This window comes from Podospora pseudoanserina, chromosome 6 (genome assembly GCF_035222485.1).
Source record: "Podospora pseudoanserina strain CBS 124.78 chromosome 6, whole genome shotgun sequence".
Taxonomy (NCBI): domain Eukaryota; kingdom Fungi; phylum Ascomycota; class Sordariomycetes; order Sordariales; family Podosporaceae; genus Podospora; species Podospora pseudoanserina.
Genome location: NC_085925.1, coordinates 3254924 through 3277740, shown reverse-complemented (window position 1 = coordinate 3277740; position 22817 = coordinate 3254924). Strand labels below are relative to the sequence as shown.

The window sequence follows — 22817 nt, the reverse complement described above, 5'->3', positions numbered from 1 at the left end:
AGTTGAATGATCACGGGATGGCGGGAGGATTTTACTGGGCAGCAAAACCCCCGCCAAAACCAGGTAGGTAGGGCTTGCAGGTGCCGCTCAGGTTGCGCAGCATGGAGGGCGCCTCTCTGCACTCCACCAACGTGACCTTCCAGACAGCGCTTCCGCCTTCCACTGTTAGCTGAGGTGCCCCAGACAACTACAAAGCAAATGCAACAACCTGGAATCACCTCTCCAAAACATCAAAATGTGCTTTGGGACTCGAGAAAAAAACCATTCGGAGGGACCTCGACGACACCATGGTCCCACATACCAAGAATCATTTCCCCAATCTCAGCCGCCGCCTCAGGGTTATTTTGCGCCCGGGGATCCTGGCTATGATCGTGCTCGTCAGATACCTGTCGATGACACCAAGGAAAAGATCTCCAGGTTCATGACAAAACACAACATACCCCAGCAGGAAGGTCTCGACAATCTCACAAATGTTCTCCAATGGGTCAACAACACTCTGCTCGTCAAGGACAACGAGATCGCAGTCATTAAGCGGTCCGCCCGTGAAGATGTGGACCGCATTACAAGGGAACGGTACGCAGTATCACAGGAGCGAGATCGCTACAGAGCACTCTACGAGCGGGATAACGCTGCTCTGGCAGAGCGCGAGGAGGCTCTGTATCAGGCCAAGACCGAGAACCAGCGCCTTCACCAAACAATCGCCGACATGAAATGGACGCACAATGAGACATTGGCCAAGAACGAAAAGAGGTACCAAACAAGTATGGAAGAGCAGGATACGAAACATGAGGATGCTGTCAAGAAATTGCGCATAGAGATTGACGATCTCAAGGAGAGAATCGGCGAATACACCTCACAGGATGATGCCGTCATTTCTGATGAGGCTTTCCGGACCTCGTTACTGTCGTTGTCGCAACAGCTGTTGAAGATTGTGGACCACATTCCCAAGCCGATGCAACAGCAACAAGACACAAGGGGATGGTCCAGGTTTATTCGGAGCGTGTGCTGGACTCACTTGTTGCACGGGTTCTATCAGTATCCATTGGGATTTGGCATCTTTGGCGTTGAAGGAGAAGCGCATGCTATCCTTGCACACTTTTCTGAGGCGATCAGAGTACAGGCTGCTGATGGTGGGTTCTATGGTGGCCGATATCAATATGGAATGAAGCTGATGAATTTACAGACCCTGATGATTCTACTTTAACAAACCAACAAAAGGCCAAAATGAATGAGGGACGAGGATTCCTGTTTGAACGCATTCTGGAAGACTTCCGCCGGAACAACAGCACCGATGAGAAGGCATTCACAACATATTTTCGACAAAACATAGAGCGAGTCACCGAGGACCTGGTGCGGGCTCTTCAGCAATGGAGTGGCCAAGCATTGGATTCACAAGTCAACAAACGCATCTGGACCGTGGTACGTGATGCAGGCGTGTTAGCACTTCAAATGGGGTCACAGCGGTCCCGTGTAATGCTGGTGGCATGTTCACGTGGTGACATCGTTCAGCTGAAGCACATCTTTGAAGACGAGACAGGTCACTCCGAGGAAGTCAAGGTCATTGTAGACATGATGACGCAGCCAGGTTTGATGAGGATTGGTAACGGGAAGGAAGACTTGACTCGTGAGCAGGTCATCTCGAAGGGGAAAGTTATTCCATTGAAGACCCGTGATTGAGCAGTTACACGAGAAACATTGAGCACGCCCCTCAATTGCGCTTGCCCCAGATTATTGAGACTCATTTCTGAAGTTTTTCGGCGCCTTGGCCGTGTTTCGCCAGGGTCAGGTTTTCGCGCCCATGATCCCAGCGGCTGAAAACTATCTCCGTGTGGCTGCATTGTTGGCGCCCGCCAGTGCCTGCAAGGCGCTCTTTCTGGTCAAGGGGGCCCTCTTACATTGCATAAGGCTCTGTCTGGCCTTGGCTTGTACCAGTACATCAAAGACAGCAATATTCAGGGGCCCAGGTATATTGGGGGGGGTTTGCACAGCAAAGCCTGACGTGGGGTTGACTCAGACTTGTGTCACCAAAAGTCCTCGTTCTTCGCATGGTGCTGGGATGCCTTTGGCTTCAAAACACCACAAACCATACCATTCACCACGCTTCGACACGACCACGGGATGTCACAACCATTGCAAAATATCACACTTTCTTCAATATCACCACAGCCGCTCCCGGCAGGACTTCCACTACATGTCGCCGTTTTCGACACTGTCTGGTTCTTGGCCAGTGTGACCTTCACGTGGTTGCTCTATCGTTTGCTTCCCACATTTCAACTGCCTCATCTCGGGAAAAGAGAATGGAAACCTGCCTGGCCCGAGTTCAAGCCTGTTGCGCTTGGGGCGATGCTATTAACACTGTAAGTTGAACCGCGCCAACATGAGTCATTCTGTTGGCTGACTGTTGCTGTGAAGGTGGTATTTCTTGACCATGATCGATCGCTGGATGCGCCAGAGCGGGAACAGCCAAGTCAAGTATGAGTATGTCACTGCTCGCCCCATCTATGACGTGTTGCATGTTACGTCGACTTTGCTGCTCGTGTGGGGTACATACAATGTGTTGTGGAAGCGTTTTGGGGACAGGAAGCCTGACTCGTCAAGGCAAAGAGTCTGGTGGTTTGTTTCAAAGAGTGTTTTCTTTGTAATCAGCCTGGTGTCCGTCTTGTATCTTGTGTTTTATTTCGCATTTTCTTTGGTCTGGCTGAAGTATGAAAGCTTGGTACCGGTGGTGCATTTTGCGGCAAGAGGGTCTTCATTTGAGGTTGCAACCGTTGTGCTTGTATGGGTTGCGAGCATGGCCATGTTGGGGGTTTATCGGTTCTTTGGTTCGTGGGGGCATGAGAAACACTCTGCTGTATGTCATCTCAATTCCAATTGAAGGCATTTGCTAATATCATCCTACAGGAAAGGTGGTATTTGTGGGGGGCACTCGCCATGTTCTTTGCCCGGTCCCTGGCTGAGGTGGCAGTGGTGCTGAAAGCACAGACCGAGAAACCACCCCAGCTGTGTCTCGAGAATGACATTGGCTCAGGGGACACTGTCTGCGTTCCTTCTTTTGGTACTCCGCAATACATCCCACCCTCGACTGCAGAGAGCAACATGGCCGCCATTGACATTCCATACGGCCTGTTCAGCATTTTGTTTCTCGTCGCGATGTGGCTCACTGCGCGGGAGACAACTGGTGGCTATGACCAAGAGGGGAATCAGCAGCAATTGGTAATGTCAGACATTAGATCTGCCGTCTTGCAAAAGCTTCAAGAGCGGACAAACCAGAGAAGAAAGAAATCCCCACCATTTCGGGAGATCATGGATGAGATCGAAGAAGACCTCGACAAGTCTCTGGAGTCCGGCCCGCTGGCAAGGTCTTTGGCCACGGTTAGCCCACAGTACAAACGACAAGCGGCCCTTGCTTGCATACAAGAGCTACGAGACAAGTATGAGGGTGCCAAGCCCCGTTACGGAACCGAAGACCCTCCCGGTCACCGTCTCGCGTACAACCCACAGCTACCGAGTCTTGGTCCGAGCTCCGCCACCTTGACTCCCGGCACTGGCGGACTCGGATCCGTTCGTGGACATGACGACGAGGTGTCTGTTCATGGTTCCTCTCTCTGGGCAGAGGCATCAATCAGGACACCCCCGGAAACACAACGACCCCGCTACCATCCTGCTCCCTCGTCATATTCGGTCCAAGAGCTAGAGGTACCCAACCAGCCTCTCTCCCACCAATCCTCCCAAATCGATATGGTTCCCGCCGAGACAACACCGTATTACCCCTCCCCGCCTATGCCGGCACAAGCTCAGCAACGTCCCCTGGGGCGAGCAGCATCAATGGGCAGACTTGATCCTATCCCACCACCGGGCTTTACCTCGCCGGAGTTGTGGAGTCATGGAGCAGGATATGATGCTTACAACCCTGTACATTCCATGTCTCAGGACGCGATCCCGCCTGTTCCTGCGGTTCCAGGTCAGTTTCCTGCTGCGAACGTACCTGGTATACCGCTTGCGGCTGCCTCTCAAGGGTATAGAGCGGCTGCTATGCCACGACCGGCGGCGCTGAGATCTCAAGCTGCAAGGGGAGTTGCACCTGGGCCCTCGATGGTGCAGCAAATGTCGAGACCGATGGATATGGGTGGGGGGAGATCGGTGAGTGATCCGGTTGTGTTGACGCCGTTTTTGGCGAGGGCGGTGGTTGCGGGTGTGTCTGGGGGGCCACCACCGGTTGCGGATGGGAGAGGAGGTGGGAATGCGATGAGGACTAGTTGGATGCGGGATGAGGAGCGAGCTGGAGGTAGAGTGGATGATGATGGGTTGGGGAGGTATTATTCAGCTAGTGGGGGTAGACAGTGATATGGTGTATTGGTGCACCATGGACCGGATCCAGCTGAGGCAAACTAATGCTTTTCCCCTTACTGCAAATCGAGGCTTTTCATCATCTTCTAAATCTGGACTTTGCCCTTCTTTCATGGACCTCATCTTTGGATTTGCCATACACAGAAGTTGGCAGCTCGCGAACCACGGCGGTGTAACCCAATACCTTGGTATTGGAAGACTTCCGGTGGTAGGGATACGCCTTTCCCAAACCAGCCAATGCTCGTTGTAGCCGAGGCTAGTGTAAACCCTGGGGACGGCCCGTAGAGCACCGTGCCGCTCAATGCTCAGGGGCATACACTACCAAGTGGCCAAGCCTTTCCCCATGTAGACAATGCTCAAAGTATCAATGTGTGATGAATAGTGGCAGCCAAAGGCCTAGAATTCGATGTTGACGAGGACGCTGTCTGGAGCATGATGCCCCAGGCAAAATAGGAACCGGAGTCAGTTTATCAATTCTTCATAAATACAACGGGATCCTCAGTCGTTTACAATGATTCTCCCTCACCTGCACTCATCCCCCTTCCTCACCTTTATTCGGCGTCTCGTTCGGCCTGGGTGCTACTATCTAGTACACCATGGTCCAAGCCTCTTTTCTGGCGACAGCCATCGCCGTTATTATTTCCGGATGCACTGTGTCTGCTCGAGATGTAATGGTTCCCAGGGCCTATTGCACCAACGGCAAGCAAGTGGTTGAGGGAAACACCTGTGAGATCATAGCGGACCGTCGTTGCACCATCAGTGTTGCAAGACTCCAGCAACTGAATCCTCAACTCGACTGCTCCAACCTGCGCGTCGGCCAGCATTTCTGCTGCAACGAGGGCGCAGTTAGGAGAGACCCGGAATGCACCAACTACAAGACCGTCGTCGCCGGAAACACTTGCGCCAGCATCGCCGACAAACGCTGTACCATATCGGAGTCGAGGTTCCGTCAACTGAATCCGCACCTCGACTGTTCCAACCTACAGGTCGGAACCGGCTTTTGTTGCAGCGAGGGTTCCTTGCCGTTGCCTGACTGCACCAATGTCAAAACGGTTGTCGAGGGCAATACTTGTGCCATTATTGCTGATCGTCGCTGTACGATCAGCCTTGGAAACTTTGTGAACTACAACCCTGTGAGTTACTTTTCCCTTCATGTACAGTCTCGTGTAACAGAAACTGACCTGTGTGTGATCAGCATATCGACTGCTCGAGGCTTGAGGTGGGCGAAAAGGTCTGCTGCATGGAGGGGAAGCTCCCTGAAGGCCCCTCCCCCAACGCCGATGGCACTTGTCAAGACAGGCAGGTTGTGGGTGAGTAAAAATGTTCTTTGTGTGCTGTTAGCCATTGCTAATAAGACGGTCAGCGGGCGACTCCTGTTCAACGCTCTATCAAAAGTGCAACATCACCCCTTCGCTTCTGACCCAGTATAACACAGCAACCAACTTCTGTTCCAATCTCAAAGTCAACCAGTGGATTTGCTGCTCATCTGGCACTCTCAAGGACAGGCGGCCCAAGCCGAATGCTGATGGGTCGTGTGCCACGTACACAGTCAAAGCGGGCGACTCATGCAGCGTGATCGAGGCTGCCAATGGGCTAGTTGATGGCGATCTAGACACTTTCAACAAGAGGAAGACTTGGGGGTGGGCTGGGTGCAGCAAGCTTTGGCCCGACTCCAAGATCTGCCTCAGCTCAGGGACCCCGCCAATGCCCCTTCCCATCGCCAATGCGGTATGTGGGCCACAGAAACCTGGGACAGTCGCTCCTCCCGCAGGCACCAACATCAGCACCCTCAATCCGTGTCCGCTCAACACGTGCTGCAACATCTGGGGTCAGTGTGGCACCACCAAAGACTTCTGCGAAGTGACGGGCGATGGGACTCCGGGAACGGGAACATGCATCAGCAACTGTGGCATGACCATTGTCAACAACAATGCGCCGCCGGCAGAGTACAAGAAGATTGGCTACTTCGAGGCCTGGAGCACCGACCGCGACTGCTTGTGGATGGATGCTACCTCTATTGACGAGACTCAGTTCACACACATCCATTTTGCCTTTGCCGACGTCACACCTGACTTTCGAGTTGATGTCAGCAAGGTCCAGGCTCAGTTCAACAAGTTCAAGGCACTCAAGAGGTCCAAGAGGATTATCGCGTTTGGTGGTTGGGCTGCGTCGACGAGTCCCACCACATTCCAGATCTTCCGTGCTGGTGGTGAGTAGCCTCCTGACGCCTTGCTTGTATCCCATCCGACACACATAACTGACTTGGTTCTACCTAGTGAACTCCGCCAATCGCGCCACTCTTGCCAACAACATTGCCAACTTCGTCAGAGAACATGGACTCGACGGCGCCGACATTGATTGGGAGTATCCTGCTGCCCCGGATCTTCCCGACATTCCTCCTGCGGACCCCATCGACGGCCCCAACTACCTCGCCTTCTTACGGCTGCTGAGGGCTGGACTTCCCACCGGGAAGTCCCTCGCCATTGCAGCGCCGGCCAGCTACTGGTATCTCAAGGGCTTCCCAGTCAGGGAAATGGGCAGCGTTCTCGACTACATTGTTTACATGACGTACGATCTTCACGGCCAGTGGGACGCTGGGTCTAGGTGGTCTCAGGATGGCTGTCCAAGCGGCATGTGCCTTCGGTCCCATGTCAACATGACAGAGACATACAATGCCCTGGTCATGGTCACCAAGGCCGGGGTGCCTGCCAACAAGATCATCGTCGGCGTCAGCAGTTATGGCCGCTCTTTCAAGATGAAAGACCCGAACTGCCGAGGGCCCATGTGCGAGTATACCGGCACAGCAAGTGTTTCCCACGCCACGCCAGGCCCTTGTACTGGAGTCCAGGGCTATATTTCCAATGCCGAGATCCAGGAGTACAAAAACGTGAATGATATCAACGTGGCAACACACTACGACCAAGCCACACGTTCCAACATCGCCATCATCAATGGGACTTGGATAGCCTACATGGACACGGCAGAGAAGAATGCTCGGTCCAACATGTACAGGGGCTGGAACTTTGGTGGGACAAGTGATTGGGCCATCGACCTTGACACCTTTACTGAGCTCGAGCGCAAGGTCAGCGGGTCGGTCCTTACCAGCAGGTTCACCAGAAAAGGCGCTACCGGGGGCTCTACGCGCTGGTATGATCTGTCATGCAGTATCCCTGCAGTGGACACGGCAGACATGGACAGAAAGCAGCGATGGGAAGGGTTGATGGCGGATGAGGCGTGGGCTGACGCTATAAAGGCCTATCTAGCACGCACGATGGATGTCGGAAGCTTTTCGTCGTGGATTGTTGGCAAGTTCTTCCGTGGACGCCAAGATGTTCACTGTGGGACGTTGTTGCCGGCAAACAACTGTCTGAGCCCACAGGAAAACTGCTACGACAAGGACAACAAACCGCCTATACTGACGAATGACCCTCCCGAAAGGACTGGTCCAGCAGGAAAGTTCATCATGAACTCATTTGTTACTCTGGAACAAGTATGTTTCTCTCCGTCTCACTGCCTTGACTTCGTCTAACACTGGTTGATCTGCGAAGCTTTTTGTGAACTACTACGACGCCCTTAGAGAAGCGCAACAAGATGTCAACCTATTCATCCCGGTAATGGAAGATTATTTCATGAAGGAATTTGACGATACCTTTGCGAAACAGATGGGCTATAACATCCTTGCTGCGGTATGGCTGCAACCTATATCTGCTTGGTGATTTGTCAGCTGATGTTTCTTGCACAGATTACCAGTCTTGTGACAGGTCCATTGGTTGGGCACGGTATGTCCCCCCCCCCCTGGGCATCACACACTGCTTGGATGATGCTCTCCATTATGGTTCCCCCTTTGTCATGTTCTAGCTCCAACATAGCTACCAGATAGCTAACATGTGCCCCTGTATTAGTGCTGAGGAACTCCGCTGCAACGGAGGTAGTAGATCAGGCGGTTTTGGCAACGGTAATGACTTTCAAGGACAAGAACACTGGGTAAGTTCAGACGTGCTCTCTTCCTTTTCTATCAGTGAGTACACATAATGACTCGATACCGCAGAGATATCGAGGACGATCTTAGCAAGGCATCCACGTTGGCAATGGCCTTGAACGCTACCATGACTCACTGGGAGAGGTCGGTTACCGGGTTCTCAGCCAGGCTGTTTGCTGGTCCAGAGAAGGATGGCCACTTTACCCCACTTCTCGCCAACTTCATGGCCGAGGGCAAGCTGATAGGTGGTGGTGTGCCGAAGGAACAGCCTCAACCCGACATCCTACGGGTAGCCGACATGAAGGACATGATCAGGAGGGCACTTTTCACCTTCATGATTCCTGTGGCGTGGAACAACAATGACGATGCGAACGTGGCTGTTTTGGAGACGGGAAATGCCTGTAGGACCTATGGCAATCTCTGGCAGCGCTATGTCCGGGAAGAAGATGCCAAGAAGGCTGAGTTCTGTTTTGAAAACAAACAGTACCTGCTACTGGCAGCTATGGGGCCCTACCAGAATTGTTACCCATTTGGGACTGGCGGTGGGCAGTCCTGCGACCATGCGTTTTGGAGCCTGCCTCCCGGGTTTGACAAATTGGGCGAATTTAATAATATCAGTGCCACGGATATTATGGAGGGGTAAGTTTTTGTTTTGATGACTTTATCGGCTGGTGAACCATAAGCTAACTGCAGAACCTCTTTTTCCTTGACGCATAGAGCATTGAGAACTTGGAGGAGGAACGGTGGGCAAAACGGATACGAGTTTGATCCCGACAATCTCGCTATGAAGGACTACTATGATCCGGTGGATCCGATGAGGAACAAGATCATCGACATGGGACTGATTCAGTTTCCTGTTTGCACGCTTGATCAAGCTAATTTGAGGTGGGGGCACCCGGGTCCGAAGGGAGACTTTTATCCTTGCTGAGGGTGGTATTTTGAAGCGGTTGGGGATTGGAGAGCCGGGGGGTTGAACAATCGTTGAGTTGATGGCTTTCTGGGAATGGATGTTGTCTTGTGTAATACTTGGGCTACTCTGTACCTGATTTTGTGGAGATATTTTCTTGGTGAGATGGTTATTTATGTTGAAGTGTGTGTTTAATCGCGTGCAAACGGATGAGAGGAGAGAAGGGGAGCTTTTAGACGGATGATGTGGTCGGTAATAGAAGAGGACGATTATTACGAGTGCCTATGCAACTGACGGCTTTTCAAGTCAGCTTCTTCTTCCTCTCCTCCTCCCTCAACACCTGTTCCATCTTCTTCAAGCCAATCAACCGATATAGCACAAAGTCCAAGATCCACTCCCCAAAGAATGTACTGGCCCAAACACCCTTGCTCCAGCCACCAGCCCAAAACCAATCCGCTCTGCCAAACCAAGACCGCAAGATAAGCGGCCACTCAGGCTTGAGCGCATTAGCCACCAGCTTCTTCGCATAATCCTCCGTCTTGACAGTTGCATTGTTCTGGCTGAACGTCAACCTCTTCTCAAAGATCTCCTTGACACGCTGATAAATACTTCCCTCAGGCAGCGTCCGGTGGGTCTTGCTCGCGATCTGGCTCCTCACAGTACCAGTCATGGCAACCATGACCCTCACACCAAAAGGCTTGAGCTCCAACCGCAGGGTCCTTGAGTACGACACAACGGCACCCTTGGAGGCGCAGTAGACGGAGCCAAAGACGTAGGGGGTGATGGCGGCGAGGGAGGCGATATTGATGATTAAACCCTTGGAGTTGATGAGCAGATCGGAAAAGGCGGCGCACATGGCCATGACGCCAAAGACGTTTGTCTCAAAAGTCTCGCGGACGTCGTCGATGTCGATGTCGGTGGCGGGGTGGGTGTGGGTGCGGCCGGCGTTGTTGACGAGGATGTCGAGCTTGTTGTTGGTGAGGGCGGAGACTTGGTCGTGGCAGGTCTTGATGCTGGAGGGGCTTGTGACGTCGAGGGGGAGGGTGGTCATGCCCAGGGCGCCGAGGTCGGCGAGGACGGATGGGTTGCGGGCTGTGGCTATGACGTGCAGGCCTGGGGGGAGGGTTAGCAATGGTTGAGATAGGTCATGATGTTGGAGTGACTAACCCTTGGAGTGGAATTCTAGGCATAGCGCATGGCCGATACCTCCCGGGGTGCATCTTTTGGAGGGGATTGGATGTCAGCAATGAGCTTTTATGAGCTTTCCACTGGGGTTGGGTTTTGTTGTGATGCGGTAGGGACACGTACCCGGTGATGAGCACCGTCTTTTGTCCAGGTTGAGGTCCCATTTTCGCTTGCTTATGATGGGTGTCGATGGCAATTGGAGGATGAACCGGACGTCATTCACAATCTTCACGAACCCCGCCATCGACCGGAATTGGGTTTGACGCGGTCAGCCCAGGTGAGAGCGACCCACTTTAACATGCCGAGGTGTGCTAAACACAGGGTTAGGGCTTGGGCAAAAAACATGGCAAGAACAGACAGGTCAATATTTGGCGGAAACGAAATAGTTTTGCAGGTTGTGAAAAGGGAAAGAACACTCGGTCCGTCCTAAGGTGGAAAGTGCATGTCCTCAGCCCAAGCGTCTGCCTCCAATCCGGTTTGCCTCTTCTCTTGTCCCCAGCATCAGTGTCCCACCAACGCTCTTATCTTCGCTGCCACTTCACTCCCCATCATTGCTGTCCTCTGGATTATAAACAGAAGCAAAATAATTCGCTGTCGTCGTTTTATCATGAGACTCAACCGTGTCGATAAACCACTTAGCCGGGCACGCCGGGATAATATGTCGGAGAGGTCACAGGTGGTTCTGTTACAGGGTCTTATCGACAAGCTAATGGCGTGGCGGAATCTAGAACTCGGTGCGGGTCGATAGAAAAAAGCTTAACGTATGCAAGATCGGTTCTAGCTCGACACAACCCCACAATCTACTCACACCCGATTCGCCTATATCAACGCATGTCTCCTCCAAGAGGAAAAGTCAACGCTTCAAACTGCGAGCTGAGCGGTGGGGCTGTCTCAATATCGCATAGCCGCGACCCCAATGGCAAGCTGAGAAGCCGCGTCGGGACTCCTCCGCAGCTATCAGATGCAGAGTCCCGTTTCTGTTCTTAGTTCATAGGACTAGAATTCTCGTCGAGCAGGAATCCAGGATACTCACAGTGTTGTCAACAAAGCCAAGTGCACGCCACGGAGCAAATACACAGCTGAACGGATGGTCTGGACTCTCCCTTTCAGCATTGGGGGCGTTTCTGAGGCCCAGACCGCGGAAGATGCAGTCGTGAGCGTCTGGGGCCGGCTCGTCGTGGTGCGAGTAAAGTCCAGCGAGATGGATAAGACGACAGGAAAAAGTGTATAAGATGACGGTCTCGCTCTTCTGGAAACACTCGCAACACAACAACTTGACCTCTTCAAATCCTCACATTTGCCCTACCAAAAATCTGCAACCGTCATCATGAGCACCATTATTGACGCCCCCCTTCCCATTCCCCCTCCAAGCGTGGTGGAGGCTGTTGCGAAGCCCGAAGACATTCTTGCGCAGCCTGATATTGATGAGAAGAATGGTATGTTCTCTCTATTTCAAGGCCTATCGACTGTTTGTGAAGCCCTGTTCTGACGGAGACTTGACAGAGAAACGGAATCTCAGTATCGGCGAAGAGAAATTTCTGGATATTGACCCAGGTGTCTTCGACAATGAGATGGTCAAGCTCGCAGACGGCGATGTCACAAAGGGCACCTACACGGGAACCCAGGCGGCGCTGACCCACGCGTACGCCCGTATCGAACGAAGGTTAGAGTTCTTGGTTTCACACTTTTTTCTTAAACTTGCGTTTCCGAACGCGACTGAGGCGTACTGACAAATTGTAGTTACGAGACATACTTTGATGCTCTGCAGATTGAGCCAACCCTCCCTCGTTACGTTGAGAAGGACTTGAAGAAGGAGTTATACCAGTGGTCCGACTACCCAACCAACAGGGATGGCACGCCAGCCCAGTATCCTCCTCATCTCCAGACCATCCCGCGCGAGGACCAAGTCTCACAGACCGATCTTTTCGACAGGCTCGGCCTGGCAAACACATTGCTCATGATTGCCAAGCTCGTGCCTGATACTTGGTACGGCAAGACGGCCGACTGGGGAATCAGCATTCTTCAGCGCGCCTTCAACGGCAGCCCCATGGACGGCACTATCAAGCAGATCGAGGAGTACAACAGATCGCACCGCAAGTCTCCTACAGACATCGAGGATGGGAAGAATATTGGCTTGTTGCCTGACTGGTTCACCGATCGCCGCTTCGCCGACCAGTCCTTCACCGGCACCAACCCAACCAGTATTACCGTCGTGCCAGAGGCCCTCCTCAACGAGTTCATAGCCGCTGCAAAGCAAGGTGGCTACGACAAATGGGCCACCATCCTGCCAACCATTGATCCCGCGACATTGTATGTCCAGGATGCGCGTAACATCCGCCGTAGTTTGGGAGTCGACGAGAATGAGACCCTGTTCAACAAGGAGCCCAAGTCGGATGACAGCTGGGGTTGCGCCGCCGTCACTCTCTTCCAACTGCACCCCACCGGCGAGCTGCACCCCATCGCCATCTGCACCGACTACAAGGGTGACAGTCTGGCGACATCTGTTACCATCTTCAACAAGCGCATGCTGCCAACGGACCCCTCGGAGGGTGAGGAGCATGACTGGCCATGGCGTTATGCGAAGACGTGCGCGCAGGTCACCGACTTTCTCCGGCACGAGGTGAGCGTCCATCTCACGCAGGCACATCTCGTCGAGGAAGCCCTGATTGTGGCCACCCACCGCACTGTGCCCATGGAGCACATCATTTACCGCTTGCTCTCGCCCCACTGGTTCAAGACACTGTCGCTCAACGCGGCCGCGCGCGCCACACTGGTTCCTCAGATCATCAAAGACATCGTCGGAGTCAAGCCCGACAACCTTTACCAGTATGTCCGGTCCGAGTTTGAGAGCTTTGACTACGTTGGGCGTTACATTCCCAACGACCTCGCGAGCCGTGGCTTTCCCAACACCGCCGAGGGTCTGGCGGCGCCACAATACCGCAACTACGCCTATGCCAAGAACATGTTGTCCATGTGGTACTGCATCCGCCGGTATGTGAAGAGCATGCTTCTCACGTACTACACTGAAGCCACGGCCGACGCCGTTATTAGCAAGTGCGAGATCATCAAGGCGTGGTACACCGAGGTGCAGACAGCAGCCCACATCAAGACTTTCCCTACCATCACCACACTTGACCAGCTGATCGATGCTGTGACGATGAGCATTCATATCGCTGCGCCTTTCCACTCGGCTGTCAACTACCTCCAGAACTTTTACCAGGTGTTTGTCATTGCCAAGCCGCCCTGTCTTTGCTCCCCGCCACCAACTACCCTCGACCAGTTGAAGGGGTACAAGGAGGCTGATCTTGTCAAGGCGCTGCCTATTGGCCGTCAGAGGCAGTGGTTGTTGGCTGCGCAGATTCCTTGGTTGTTGTCTTATAAGGTATGTACTTTGCTTTGTCTCTTCAAAAACGTGACACTAACCCATCGCGACAGGTTTCCACGGAGCGCAGTCTCATCTCCTTTGCGCAGTCGCAGTGGTGGTCACGCAAGTACGCCCAGACCACTAAGGAGAAGGCGGTGCGTGACATCAGTGAGAGGTTCCACGACGACCTCCGCGCGCTGGATGTCGAGTTTACTCAGACGAGCAATAACATGAGCGAGGGGAGCATCCCTTACATGGTCATGGATCCGGATAACACGGCGGTTTCCATTTTGATCTAGCCATCTTCTTTTCCTCCAGATCAGTAGAAAGGGAGAGGGAATGCAAAGAAATGTAACAGGAAGGGCTCAGCATTGGGGTTGGTCTCAGGGGATTATCGAGTTGTACTTGTCATCTTGAAGAGGAACAACAAGTTATAAGAGAACAAAAACAGAATATAATTTTTAAACTTGCAAGTCAGTACCTCATGTAAGAATGCTGAACGATATGGTAATGAGACTTAATTGACTGTCTAGACATACAATGAAGACGTTGATGGTTGAATATATACACGGAGAGATTCCCCTGAATACCCCTGAGACATAGTCTCACCTACCAGCAAAAAGAATCCTGGCAGGAATGGTTGATGGCTGAAAAAATGGACGATATCCTCCGTACCTACCTATATGAATGCATCCATGCGAAACCAGGTATGTTAGGTACTTCTTCTGGGTTGCAAGGAACCTGATATGAAAGGTAGAAGTGGTTTTTACGGTCGTGGTACTATCCTCACATGCATTTCTCTGCTTGAAACTGGTCGGAATTTAGTGTTTTGACGCCATATCCATATCCAAAGAATCAATCTCAGAAGGGCAGGTGGACAGATACAGCAATGAACTGGTGAGACAGCTTGACTAGAGGCGGCGACGATCACTATAGTGCATTTCATCTAGCTTCGAAACGAGGAATAGTATTGGTCAATCTAAATAAGAAACAAAAGCAACAAGGGAAAGATAAAGAGATCCCGCCACTACAGAAAACCCAAACAGCCCTTCAATCCACAACCCAGCGTTATCGAGAAATGAGTAGCAACCAACCACAACCTCAATTTCCCCATGTAGAGCCTAGAGCCTGCATCGTACGTTGGCGTTGGTGCTGTATGCAGCCCCAAGCTCAGACTGGGAGAACAAAAACAGGGCCACTACATCCCTCAACTCCTTGTCTGCGCCGGCTAGCTTTGCATCGAATACTTCATCAACGTCTACCTCAAACAGCATGGGGTGACTCTGGGAGAAGAGATCAAAAGTCTTGACCCTACAGATCTGCCCATGCGTTGGGTTTTTGAGGACTGCGGAGCCGCAGATCTCATTGAGATGGAAAGTCCATTGGTAGAACAGTTGCGGAGTGAGCCATGGTAGACTCTTACCGTTACCGACCTTGCTGTCATGCGTGTTCACTTCTGTTCTCAGCGTCACCTCGGTCTCAGTCTTGAACGTCCCATTGGCGATTCGCTTCAGATAAGACTCGAACCTACGGAAACTGTCAGCCCATCCAAGTCACACAGAAACCTCAAGGAATCTCCACTGGCTACCTTATCATCTCGGTGTTGGCTTCGAAAGTCCCAAAGACAAGGTTTTCCGGCTCTTGTGCAGAGTCTGGCTTCCCATTCCCTCCAAAGGAGTAAGCGGAGCGATGAAGCCACTGGGTCACGCGGAGTTAGTTTTCGTTGTGCGACAGCAATGTCCTCTCTGTTTCCCCATCATGCTGTACCTACCTCAGCTGGGCGTGGAGTCAGTGTATCATTATCCCATATCTTGAAGGCGATCTGTCTTGGGTTAGCCGTCCGTGGGAGATGTTGAGAGTACGGATATGACTTGCCTCGTTTGCGCTGATGTTGTCCATAACAGCATTCTGGGTTCGTATCCGGGGCCAGTTGCCTGCAATCTTGATATTTGTCTTGGAAATGGTCGTTGGCTTGGTGGCATAGACACTGGGTTTGATCAGTCTTGTGCCTCTGGGAAAAGGGACAATGGCATCAGGCTGCATGTTGGTGGGAAACGGATGGCTGCTGCCCCACGTATAGCCCTTCGAAATCAACGATTCCAGGTCGTTTTTCCCAATGTACGTGTTGTAGTAACCCTGAGGATGAGAGCCAAGCAAGACCATGTTCTGCAGGTTGTCCGTGGGAAGTGCGAGTCGGGCTTTTATGCCCGGCACAGTGACTGCATCAAAGACCACGGCCATAAACTTCCCCCACTTTTCATTGATTTTCTTCCGGTGGCCCTGATTAGCGAAAAGTTTTAGGGAGTTGATCAGATCCTTGGATATGCTCTTGTCTCCCAGAATTTCGGGTTTGACGGTCCATGTCAACAGATCTGGCACCATCTGGTAGACCAGCTCCAAATTGCGGTTGAGGACAGCTTCTTTGGGAATCTTCCAGAATCGCGCCTTGACGGAAAATGGCTCCTTTGCGACAGAGGCGGCAATATGAGCAACAACTGCAACTGGGTAAGCGCTGGAAAAGGGGGCTAGAGATTTCCAATGTGGACTTACGGCACCACCTGATGAAAATATGCCTTGCCACCTTCGACGCCGACATCGACTTCATGTCATCGCGATGTAGAAGATGATAAAGAAACTTGGCGCCGGCCATGGCCGGGACGCTCCCAGCACTGTCTCGGGCTACCAAGTGGGATCCATCCCACTGAGAAAGCTTTCTTTTCAGTTCTTGGGCGTCCTGATACTTTGGCACAAGTTCATTCGGTAGCAAGTCATGAATATTGCGTTGGTCCTGTTCGGGCTTCTCCAGTTCGAGAGCGACAGTATAAGCGCAAAATGTCAGCCAGTCTCGCGTATAGGCCTGTTGGCGCCCTGGCCAGTCACCGCAGAGCCGGGTGTCCAAGATCTTGAGCGGGATGAAGGTGTTAGACATGACGTGGCCACCTGGTATGACAGATTGGTTGCTTCCGGAAAACACATATTTGTGGCTAGACTGTTGAGAGGCATCCGCATATGTGAACAAATTGAACGAGTAATTCTGGTATACAAGTCAGCACCAGAATCCAAGAGAAGAGACGTATGATGGTGATGTGCTTACCTCGTCGACGGGCTCATCATCGTTAGGCCCCTTGTCTTTCACGATGGCAATCTTGTTCTTGAGCGGTGCGTCCGCATCAGTGGGGTCTGACAGCAAGGAAAATACCAGGGGCCAGGAAACTGTTTTCGATCTTGTTCTTCCGGAACTTTGTGCAGTAGCCCCCCATGTGAATGGAGAAAGAGGAGTTTGGTCTCCCTCTACCATGAATCCTTCTATTTACTGTTGTAAGTGATGCGAACATTGTTACCGGCCGGATAGGTTGTTATTGGGACAAACCTTGAAATTCGAATGTTTGCTCCCCTCCTCCGAGTTCGTCAGTGTCTAGGGGGCTTGTCGCAAGCTCCAAGTACGTTTTGCCATCAGGCAATTCCAACTCTTCGACAAGGTAGTTAAATTCTAGGAAATTCAAGGAGTCAGTTCCAGGCCACTGCTACTGTTAGTGGCTTGCTTACTCTTTGTGCCATTTTTCTTCGCATTACCTCTCGCTGATCCAGCAGGTGGTCTGTTTCGTCTGGTGGGCTGACTGTGGTTGTGATTGATGGTCTGGTTGTTGTTATGCTTGGTGGTCTGCTTGGTGTTCTGCTTGGTATTCCGCTTGTCGGGTTGTAGAGAAACCAGCTTGATAGTTTTCTTGGTGATCGGCTTGGTCGTCTTTTTCGGGCCATCATCCTTTGGCGGATTATTTGACTGCTTCTTGTCTCTCTTCGTCATGATGATGAAGCAAGGTCAACTCCTGGCAGAAGCAAAGGGAAAGACTCAGAGGGCCATCAAATAACTGCAAGCATAAAAACTCTGAATGCCTCCTTGAGCTGACGAGATGATGAATATTCTCTCGGCCACATTGATGTTCAGCGAGATGGTATTTGTGCCGTCTAAAAACCTTGGAGACATGGCAGGATATACGTACCTAGGTAGTCACCCGATGGGGTGGGTACATATGTACCTAGGTACGTGTATTCATCCAACACGACCATACACACCCATTCTGTCCAAGGCACGGATGTCGGCAAGTCAGCTCGGCCTGAAAGAAAGCCAACCCAGGTACCAATCGTGATGCACTAGTACCAAAGTGCCAGCGTGCCTTGTAGACTTCACATGTGAACGTAACCTGCCTAATCGGCAGGAATCGTTGAAGAACGGAAATATCTGCTCAGCTCGTTCAATAGTGCCACCCAGCGCCACACGACTTCACTCCTCTTTCCGGTGCGGGCGTAAAGGAATCACGCAACCTTGACTATTTACCAATAGCGCAGCGAGAGTATGCCAAGAAGCCGATCATGCTAGAAGTGGTGAGCCCGGAGTTCGATAACGTCGGGTCTAGGCAAGAGGAGCCTCTGATACCGAGGGTAGCGAGGTCACATCACATCTAATGACCACGGGGATACACCTGCATAAGCGCTTCTGCGGCTCAGCTGACGGTGACGACGCACCACTCCAGCAGCGGCAACTCTCCGGATGTAGCCAAGGTTCTAGCCTCTCTGGATTGATTATTGATATCTCAGGTCTCGCCGTCGGCGCTTCAAGTCGGTTTGAGGTGTTGGAATCTCGGCTCCAACTGCTCTTCCGTAACTCACAGAAGCCTCAATAAACCATTTTTGGAGATTGGCAACGAGATGATCCAAACAAATCTCTTCTGAACCATGCAAATGTTGGGGAATTGCATTTCACTGTATCATGCTAAGATGCCTTCATAACTTCATGTTGAGCATGGAACTCCCCACTTGCCGATGACATTGCTAAATGTTGTGTGGGCCGGCCCACCTGGTTGGCCTGTGCTTTTCCAAGCTCACCTTCTTCTTCTCCGGTTGTTGGCTCGGCTTCACCTATCACCAATTCAACCACTTTTGCCTCACTTCCACACTAAATCACATGTGCATGAGGGACAAAAGCAATGTGATTGATACAACTAGTTGTGATGATGAACATCTGAGTGGGTACAGGAGAAGAGGGAATGAAGACTAAGACTAAACTACGTGTGGACGAGCTATATGGAAAAAGACAGACAAGAGAAGTAAAACCAAGATGGCGAAGAAATCAAGGGGACTTAGACAAGGCAAGTCGTCTCCAGAGCCTCGCAACTTGAACTGGCATAGAGCCATCCCCAAGGGATGTTTCTGGTGTGTATGCCCAAACCACCCATGTAACTTGACTCAGGCATCCTTGGTGGCATCCCAAAGCGTAGCCGTCCTCTTCAAATCAGCCAAGACACCAGCAACGCCCCGAAGTCCCAAATTGTTGAACTTGCCCGACATGCCGTCCTCCGTCCACGCCGAGAGCTGCCAACCGATCGGCAGCCAGGCCAGCGGGCGAATCCAGTCGTAGTACCACTGGGATGCCCTCTCGGCCTCCTCCTCAGTGATATCCTCCTTGTCGATGTGCTTCCTGCGGAAGAAAATTTGCGCCTCGCGCATCAAACGGGCAAAGTCGCACACATGACCCAGGAACCAGGCACGATGTGCTATTTTGTACATGGCTGCCACGCGTCCGCCCAACTGACCAGCCCTGGCACGGGACGTCAGGACACCGTTTTCCGTGAGGAATGCAACGTTTTCGAGGAACTGGAAAATGGCAAACAGGGAGCATTGGACTGCGGAAACGGCCCAAAGCACCTTGTCCATGTCCTTCGAGTCAGTCATCAGCTTTCGCGCCCTCACGTAGAGGGGGAGAAGGCCGAAGAGGCGCAGGGTCGTGCGTGCGTTGTAGACCACTGCCCCCAGTTTGGCAAAGGGCGAACCCTCGGGGTGGGCGGTGGCACCGGAAAGGGCGCCGTCAACAGAGGCATGTTTCGTGACGAGGGACAGGGCTTGGGACTTGAAGTTGTGGGCTTTGGCGTCAAAGTAGGCCAAGAGATAGAGGAAGTAGTTGAAGGTGGTGAGGACAGAGCCCAGTTCCTTGGTTGGTCTGAACAATCTGGAGGTACCAGTGGTGTGAGCAAAAAAGCACCGTCTGGACCCGTCTTTGTTTGGCAAGAACTCACTTCTCCAACCTGAAAAGCAAACGGTCTGGTTTGCTCACCGGCACTGCGGCCTTGGGACCCAACGCCATTGTGGACTTGTTTCGCTGTACGGCGACAGGGTAGATGATCTCAGACGTGGTGGACGTCTCAAGACTGGTTGCGTTGATCTCTTCGTACATGGTGTGTGAGTTCAAGCTCGACATGACTGCTCAATATGCGATGAAGATGGTAATGTTAATTGTCCTGTGAACATATTGATATGCTCGTGCTTCTCATATACATTAGCTGTGGGTTCGCTTGGATGTGACAATCAAACGGAAAGAAGCGTAGCAGGGCGGCTGAAAGACGTTGGGCTGACTGAGACCTGCTCCATGTCGGCAGAGCATGACGTGCAGGATCAGCTCAAACGCGAACGGGGGTCTGGACCCCAATATGGCCGTCCAATATTGAGGATCCAATGAAACCCTCCAACAGCCCACTCGGGAAGGCTTGCATCCCCCAAAGTGCCTACCCGTGACCTCTGCATGTCACCGAACTAGTACCTGCGTCGGTGACCATGCGGGTTAACCGCCCGTAAAATATAGGGACTGATCTCACTAGCGTCGAGTCCAGACGACATCTCTTGGATTCAGACAAACCTCTCACTCCCACAAGGTCGTATCAGACTACGAGCAATTGCAAATAGTTCCGAGATCAGCTCAGAAAATTACACTCACCAGCGGACTTGTCCTCCTAAAACAGACATGATGGTTTCACCGGGTCCAATTCGGTACACACCTTTCGGATTCAATGAAACCTCCTCCTCGTCGGTCGTGCGGAGGCCGAAAGAGATGAAGATACCTTTAACCATCAGCTCTGGAAGAGCACACGACATCTTCCTCAAACTGGTCAAGTCGACTTCGCTAGTGTCGAGTCCAGAATCCAATAGGCCTGTTGTAGGGGCAAAAGAGCCTCTGTCGCTTCCGCAGATCACAAAGGCACGACCAGAAGAGCAGTCCTCCGTCTCATATCACCACCGACATCACGCCCTAGTAGCTGTAGGTGGCACTCGATATGGATAGGTATGTGCTGCACGAAGTTCCGTCCTGCCGATCGATTGTTGGTCTTTTTCAGCTCCCATATGGACGCCCGGACTATGGCCCGAACGGCGCTTCCGTGGCTGCCTGAAGCACAGAGGCACCTGCAACTATTTTCGCTCCGAGAGATGGGCAATCAAATGATCAAGAGACAGCTATTCCGAAAATGTGCTTTACCAAGTTGGCTTACTTCAATGTGATTATGAATCATAAGATTCCTACTTCCCAACCCTCACCTGCTCTAGTCTCACATCCCACAAACTCTTGACGCCGTTGAACTTGATTTTCGAGATCAACAGGACACCTTTCTTTACTTCTCTTCTACATTTTGGCCCACCAAACTCAACACCATGCCTAGCTCCATACCCTACGACCCGAGTCTGGTGTTGATGAGCGTGGTGAGCGAGGAGGCACTGGCGAATGTCGAAGCCATCTCAAAGTTGCAAGCCCCTGTCGACGCCGCTCACGATGCTCTCAACTCTCTCATCTCGTCCAAGAGAGGTCTGACGATGACCAAGACCGAACTCAGAAACCTTGGCATCAAGACTGATGCTCTGGACGAGGAGCTGAAGAAGCTGAACGACGCCGTGGAGAAGGCCGCGGTTACGTATGCAGCTGCCAGAATGGCGGCCGAGCCTCAGATCCAGCAACTGCGTCAAAAGATACACTCGGTTCACAAGCAGATCGAAAGCCCTGTCGACTACCTACGCAGCGAGATCAAGACAATGCCACTTGCCGCCGACACCATGAACATGGACGTTCAATATTTCTCCTTCGACTCAAACTCGCAGAACTCGTCTGCCTACAGCGCCCAGATCGCCTCGTACGTGTCGGGCGCCGTCAGCGGCGTCTTTGGCACCGACCAGTCCATGAAGATCGGCACCGCAGCTTCGAGTCAGGTCAGCCGGCAAGTGAAATCGCATAGCATCGAGGGTACCCTCGTGCTGTCTGTGAGCTGCACGCACAAGAACGCATCGATCGTGGCCCCTTTCGTGATGCACGTCGACAAGGCCATCAAGGTGTGGAACCATCTCTACCCCGGCAAGAAGCTGGATCCGACGAGCGGCAGCAGCATGATGAAGTGTGCCATGAACGAGAGCCAAGAAGACAAGGAGAAATTCTCCATCATCTCCGGCACCACCTTTGGATCGAGCTTCATCGGCATGGTCCACATTCTCAACTCCACGCAGACCTCTGCCTCTGAGACCATGGAGGCCGCAGCCATGTCCATGCAGCGCACCATGGACACGGGTGCCTGGTTCGCCAGAGCTGAGGGTAAAGTAGGCGTCAACGCCAAGTTTGCCAGCGACGTCAAGAACCTCCTCAGTCAGCAGAACGTCCAGTCTCACGTAACAGTCCTGACGATGGGCGTGATTCCCTCGATGGTTGCCAACTTGGTCTCAAAGACGGCCGAGAAGTTTGCCGATTTTGACCCAAGCGCCAACATGGCAGCCGTCGCCGCCATCCAGAACGCCACCTCATCAGAGCAGTCCACGGTGCAATCCATGGCCGAGGCTTCGCGAACGAGTGGACAGGCCTCCGAGATGCAAGGCAAGGCTATTGAGTCCTCGCTGAGCGCGTTGGCGGTCATCGATGGGGAGAAGAACAAAGTCCTGGACGTCAACTCGATGATGACGGCACTGGAGGACTATCTGAAGAAAGCCTCCGAGGGAGACTCCGGCGTTCCCATCAACTACTACCTGAAGGATATTGATCAGAAGATGCTGGCGCAGATGTGGGCTGCCAAGTACTACCCTGGGAAGTTCATGTCTATCAAGTACGACGACACCGAAGCTGAAGGTGGTCAGGAAAAAGCGAAGCTGTGAGCTTTAGGCAACAACTGTTTTCTTTTTTTATGCTTGTATTCATTTTTCAGGTGTTTCCGATTATGTTCTGTAGTAATTCATTA

At 52.3% G+C, this 22817-nt stretch overlaps 8 protein-coding genes across 8 annotated transcripts; 5 read left to right on the top strand and 3 right to left on the bottom strand.

The window, feature by feature from the left end:
• Positions 1-120: 120 nt before the first annotated feature.
• QC764_608180 (uncharacterized protein) lies at positions 121-1677 on the top strand (the record flags this gene model as incomplete). The annotated part of the gene is made up of 2 exons (XM_062949306.1): positions 121-1130; positions 1184-1677. Exons 1-2 carry the CDS (start codon positions 236-238, stop codon positions 1675-1677), a joined length of 1389 nt encoding a protein of 462 aa, XP_062798022.1. The 5' UTR covers positions 121-235.
• Positions 1678-2118: 441 nt separating this feature from the next.
• QC764_608170 (uncharacterized protein) lies at positions 2119-4442 on the top strand (the record flags this gene model as incomplete). Its single annotated transcript, XM_062949305.1, has 3 exons — positions 2119-2357; positions 2413-2851; positions 2902-4442. 3 exons carry the CDS (start codon positions 2119-2121, stop codon positions 4342-4344), a joined length of 2121 nt encoding a protein of 706 aa, XP_062798021.1. The 3' UTR covers positions 4345-4442.
• A 308-nt stretch (positions 4443-4750) lies between these two features.
• QC764_608160 (uncharacterized protein) lies at positions 4751-9500 on the top strand. The gene is made up of 9 exons (XM_062949304.1): positions 4751-5480; positions 5543-5657; positions 5711-6556; positions 6624-7837; positions 7896-8033; positions 8090-8126; positions 8250-8331; positions 8396-8965; positions 9044-9500. The coding sequence occupies exons 1-9, from the start codon at positions 4944-4946 to the stop codon at positions 9252-9254; spliced, it is 3750 nt and encodes a 1249-aa protein (XP_062798020.1). The 5' UTR covers positions 4751-4943; the 3' UTR covers positions 9255-9500.
• Positions 9501-9521: 21 nt separating this feature from the next.
• AYR1 (NADPH-dependent 1-acyl dihydroxyacetone phosphate reductase) lies at positions 9522-10817 on the bottom strand. Its single transcript, XM_062941039.1, has 3 exons — positions 10542-10817; positions 10401-10453; positions 9522-10346 (listed from the first exon to the last, which is right to left on the bottom strand). The coding sequence occupies exons 1-3, from the start codon at positions 10580-10582 to the stop codon at positions 9535-9537; spliced, it is 906 nt and encodes a 301-aa protein (XP_062798019.1). The 5' UTR covers positions 10583-10817; the 3' UTR covers positions 9522-9534.
• Positions 10624-14266, top strand: QC764_608140 (uncharacterized protein). The gene is made up of 4 exons (XM_062949303.1): positions 10624-11854; positions 11922-12081; positions 12159-13800; positions 13854-14266. Exons 1-4 carry the CDS (start codon positions 11746-11748, stop codon positions 14079-14081), a joined length of 2139 nt encoding a protein of 712 aa, XP_062798018.1. The 5' UTR covers positions 10624-11745; the 3' UTR covers positions 14082-14266.
• A 1304-nt stretch (positions 14267-15570) lies between these two features.
• On the bottom strand, positions 15571-18057 carry QC764_0098150 (uncharacterized protein; the record flags this gene model as incomplete). Its single annotated transcript, XM_062941038.1, has 5 exons — positions 17329-18057; positions 17153-17272; positions 16877-16962; positions 16333-16816; positions 15571-16277 (listed from the first exon to the last, which is right to left on the bottom strand). The coding sequence occupies exons 1-5, from the start codon at positions 17585-17587 to the stop codon at positions 15571-15573; spliced, it is 1656 nt and encodes a 551-aa protein (XP_062798017.1). The 5' UTR covers positions 17588-18057.
• A 651-nt stretch (positions 18058-18708) lies between these two features.
• Positions 18709-20169, bottom strand: QC764_000010 (uncharacterized protein). The gene is made up of 2 exons (XM_062939669.1): positions 19854-20169; positions 18709-19786 (listed from the first exon to the last, which is right to left on the bottom strand). Exons 1-2 carry the CDS (start codon positions 20033-20035, stop codon positions 19027-19029), a joined length of 942 nt encoding a protein of 313 aa, XP_062798016.1. The 5' UTR covers positions 20036-20169; the 3' UTR covers positions 18709-19026.
• Positions 20170-21258: 1089 nt separating this feature from the next.
• On the top strand, positions 21259-22734 carry QC764_0098130 (uncharacterized protein; the record flags this gene model as incomplete). The annotated part of the gene is made up of 1 exon (XM_062941037.1): positions 21259-22734. The coding sequence occupies one exon, from the start codon at positions 21259-21261 to the stop codon at positions 22732-22734; it is 1476 nt and encodes a 491-aa protein (XP_062798015.1).
• Between the last annotated feature and the right edge of the window lie 83 nt (positions 22735-22817).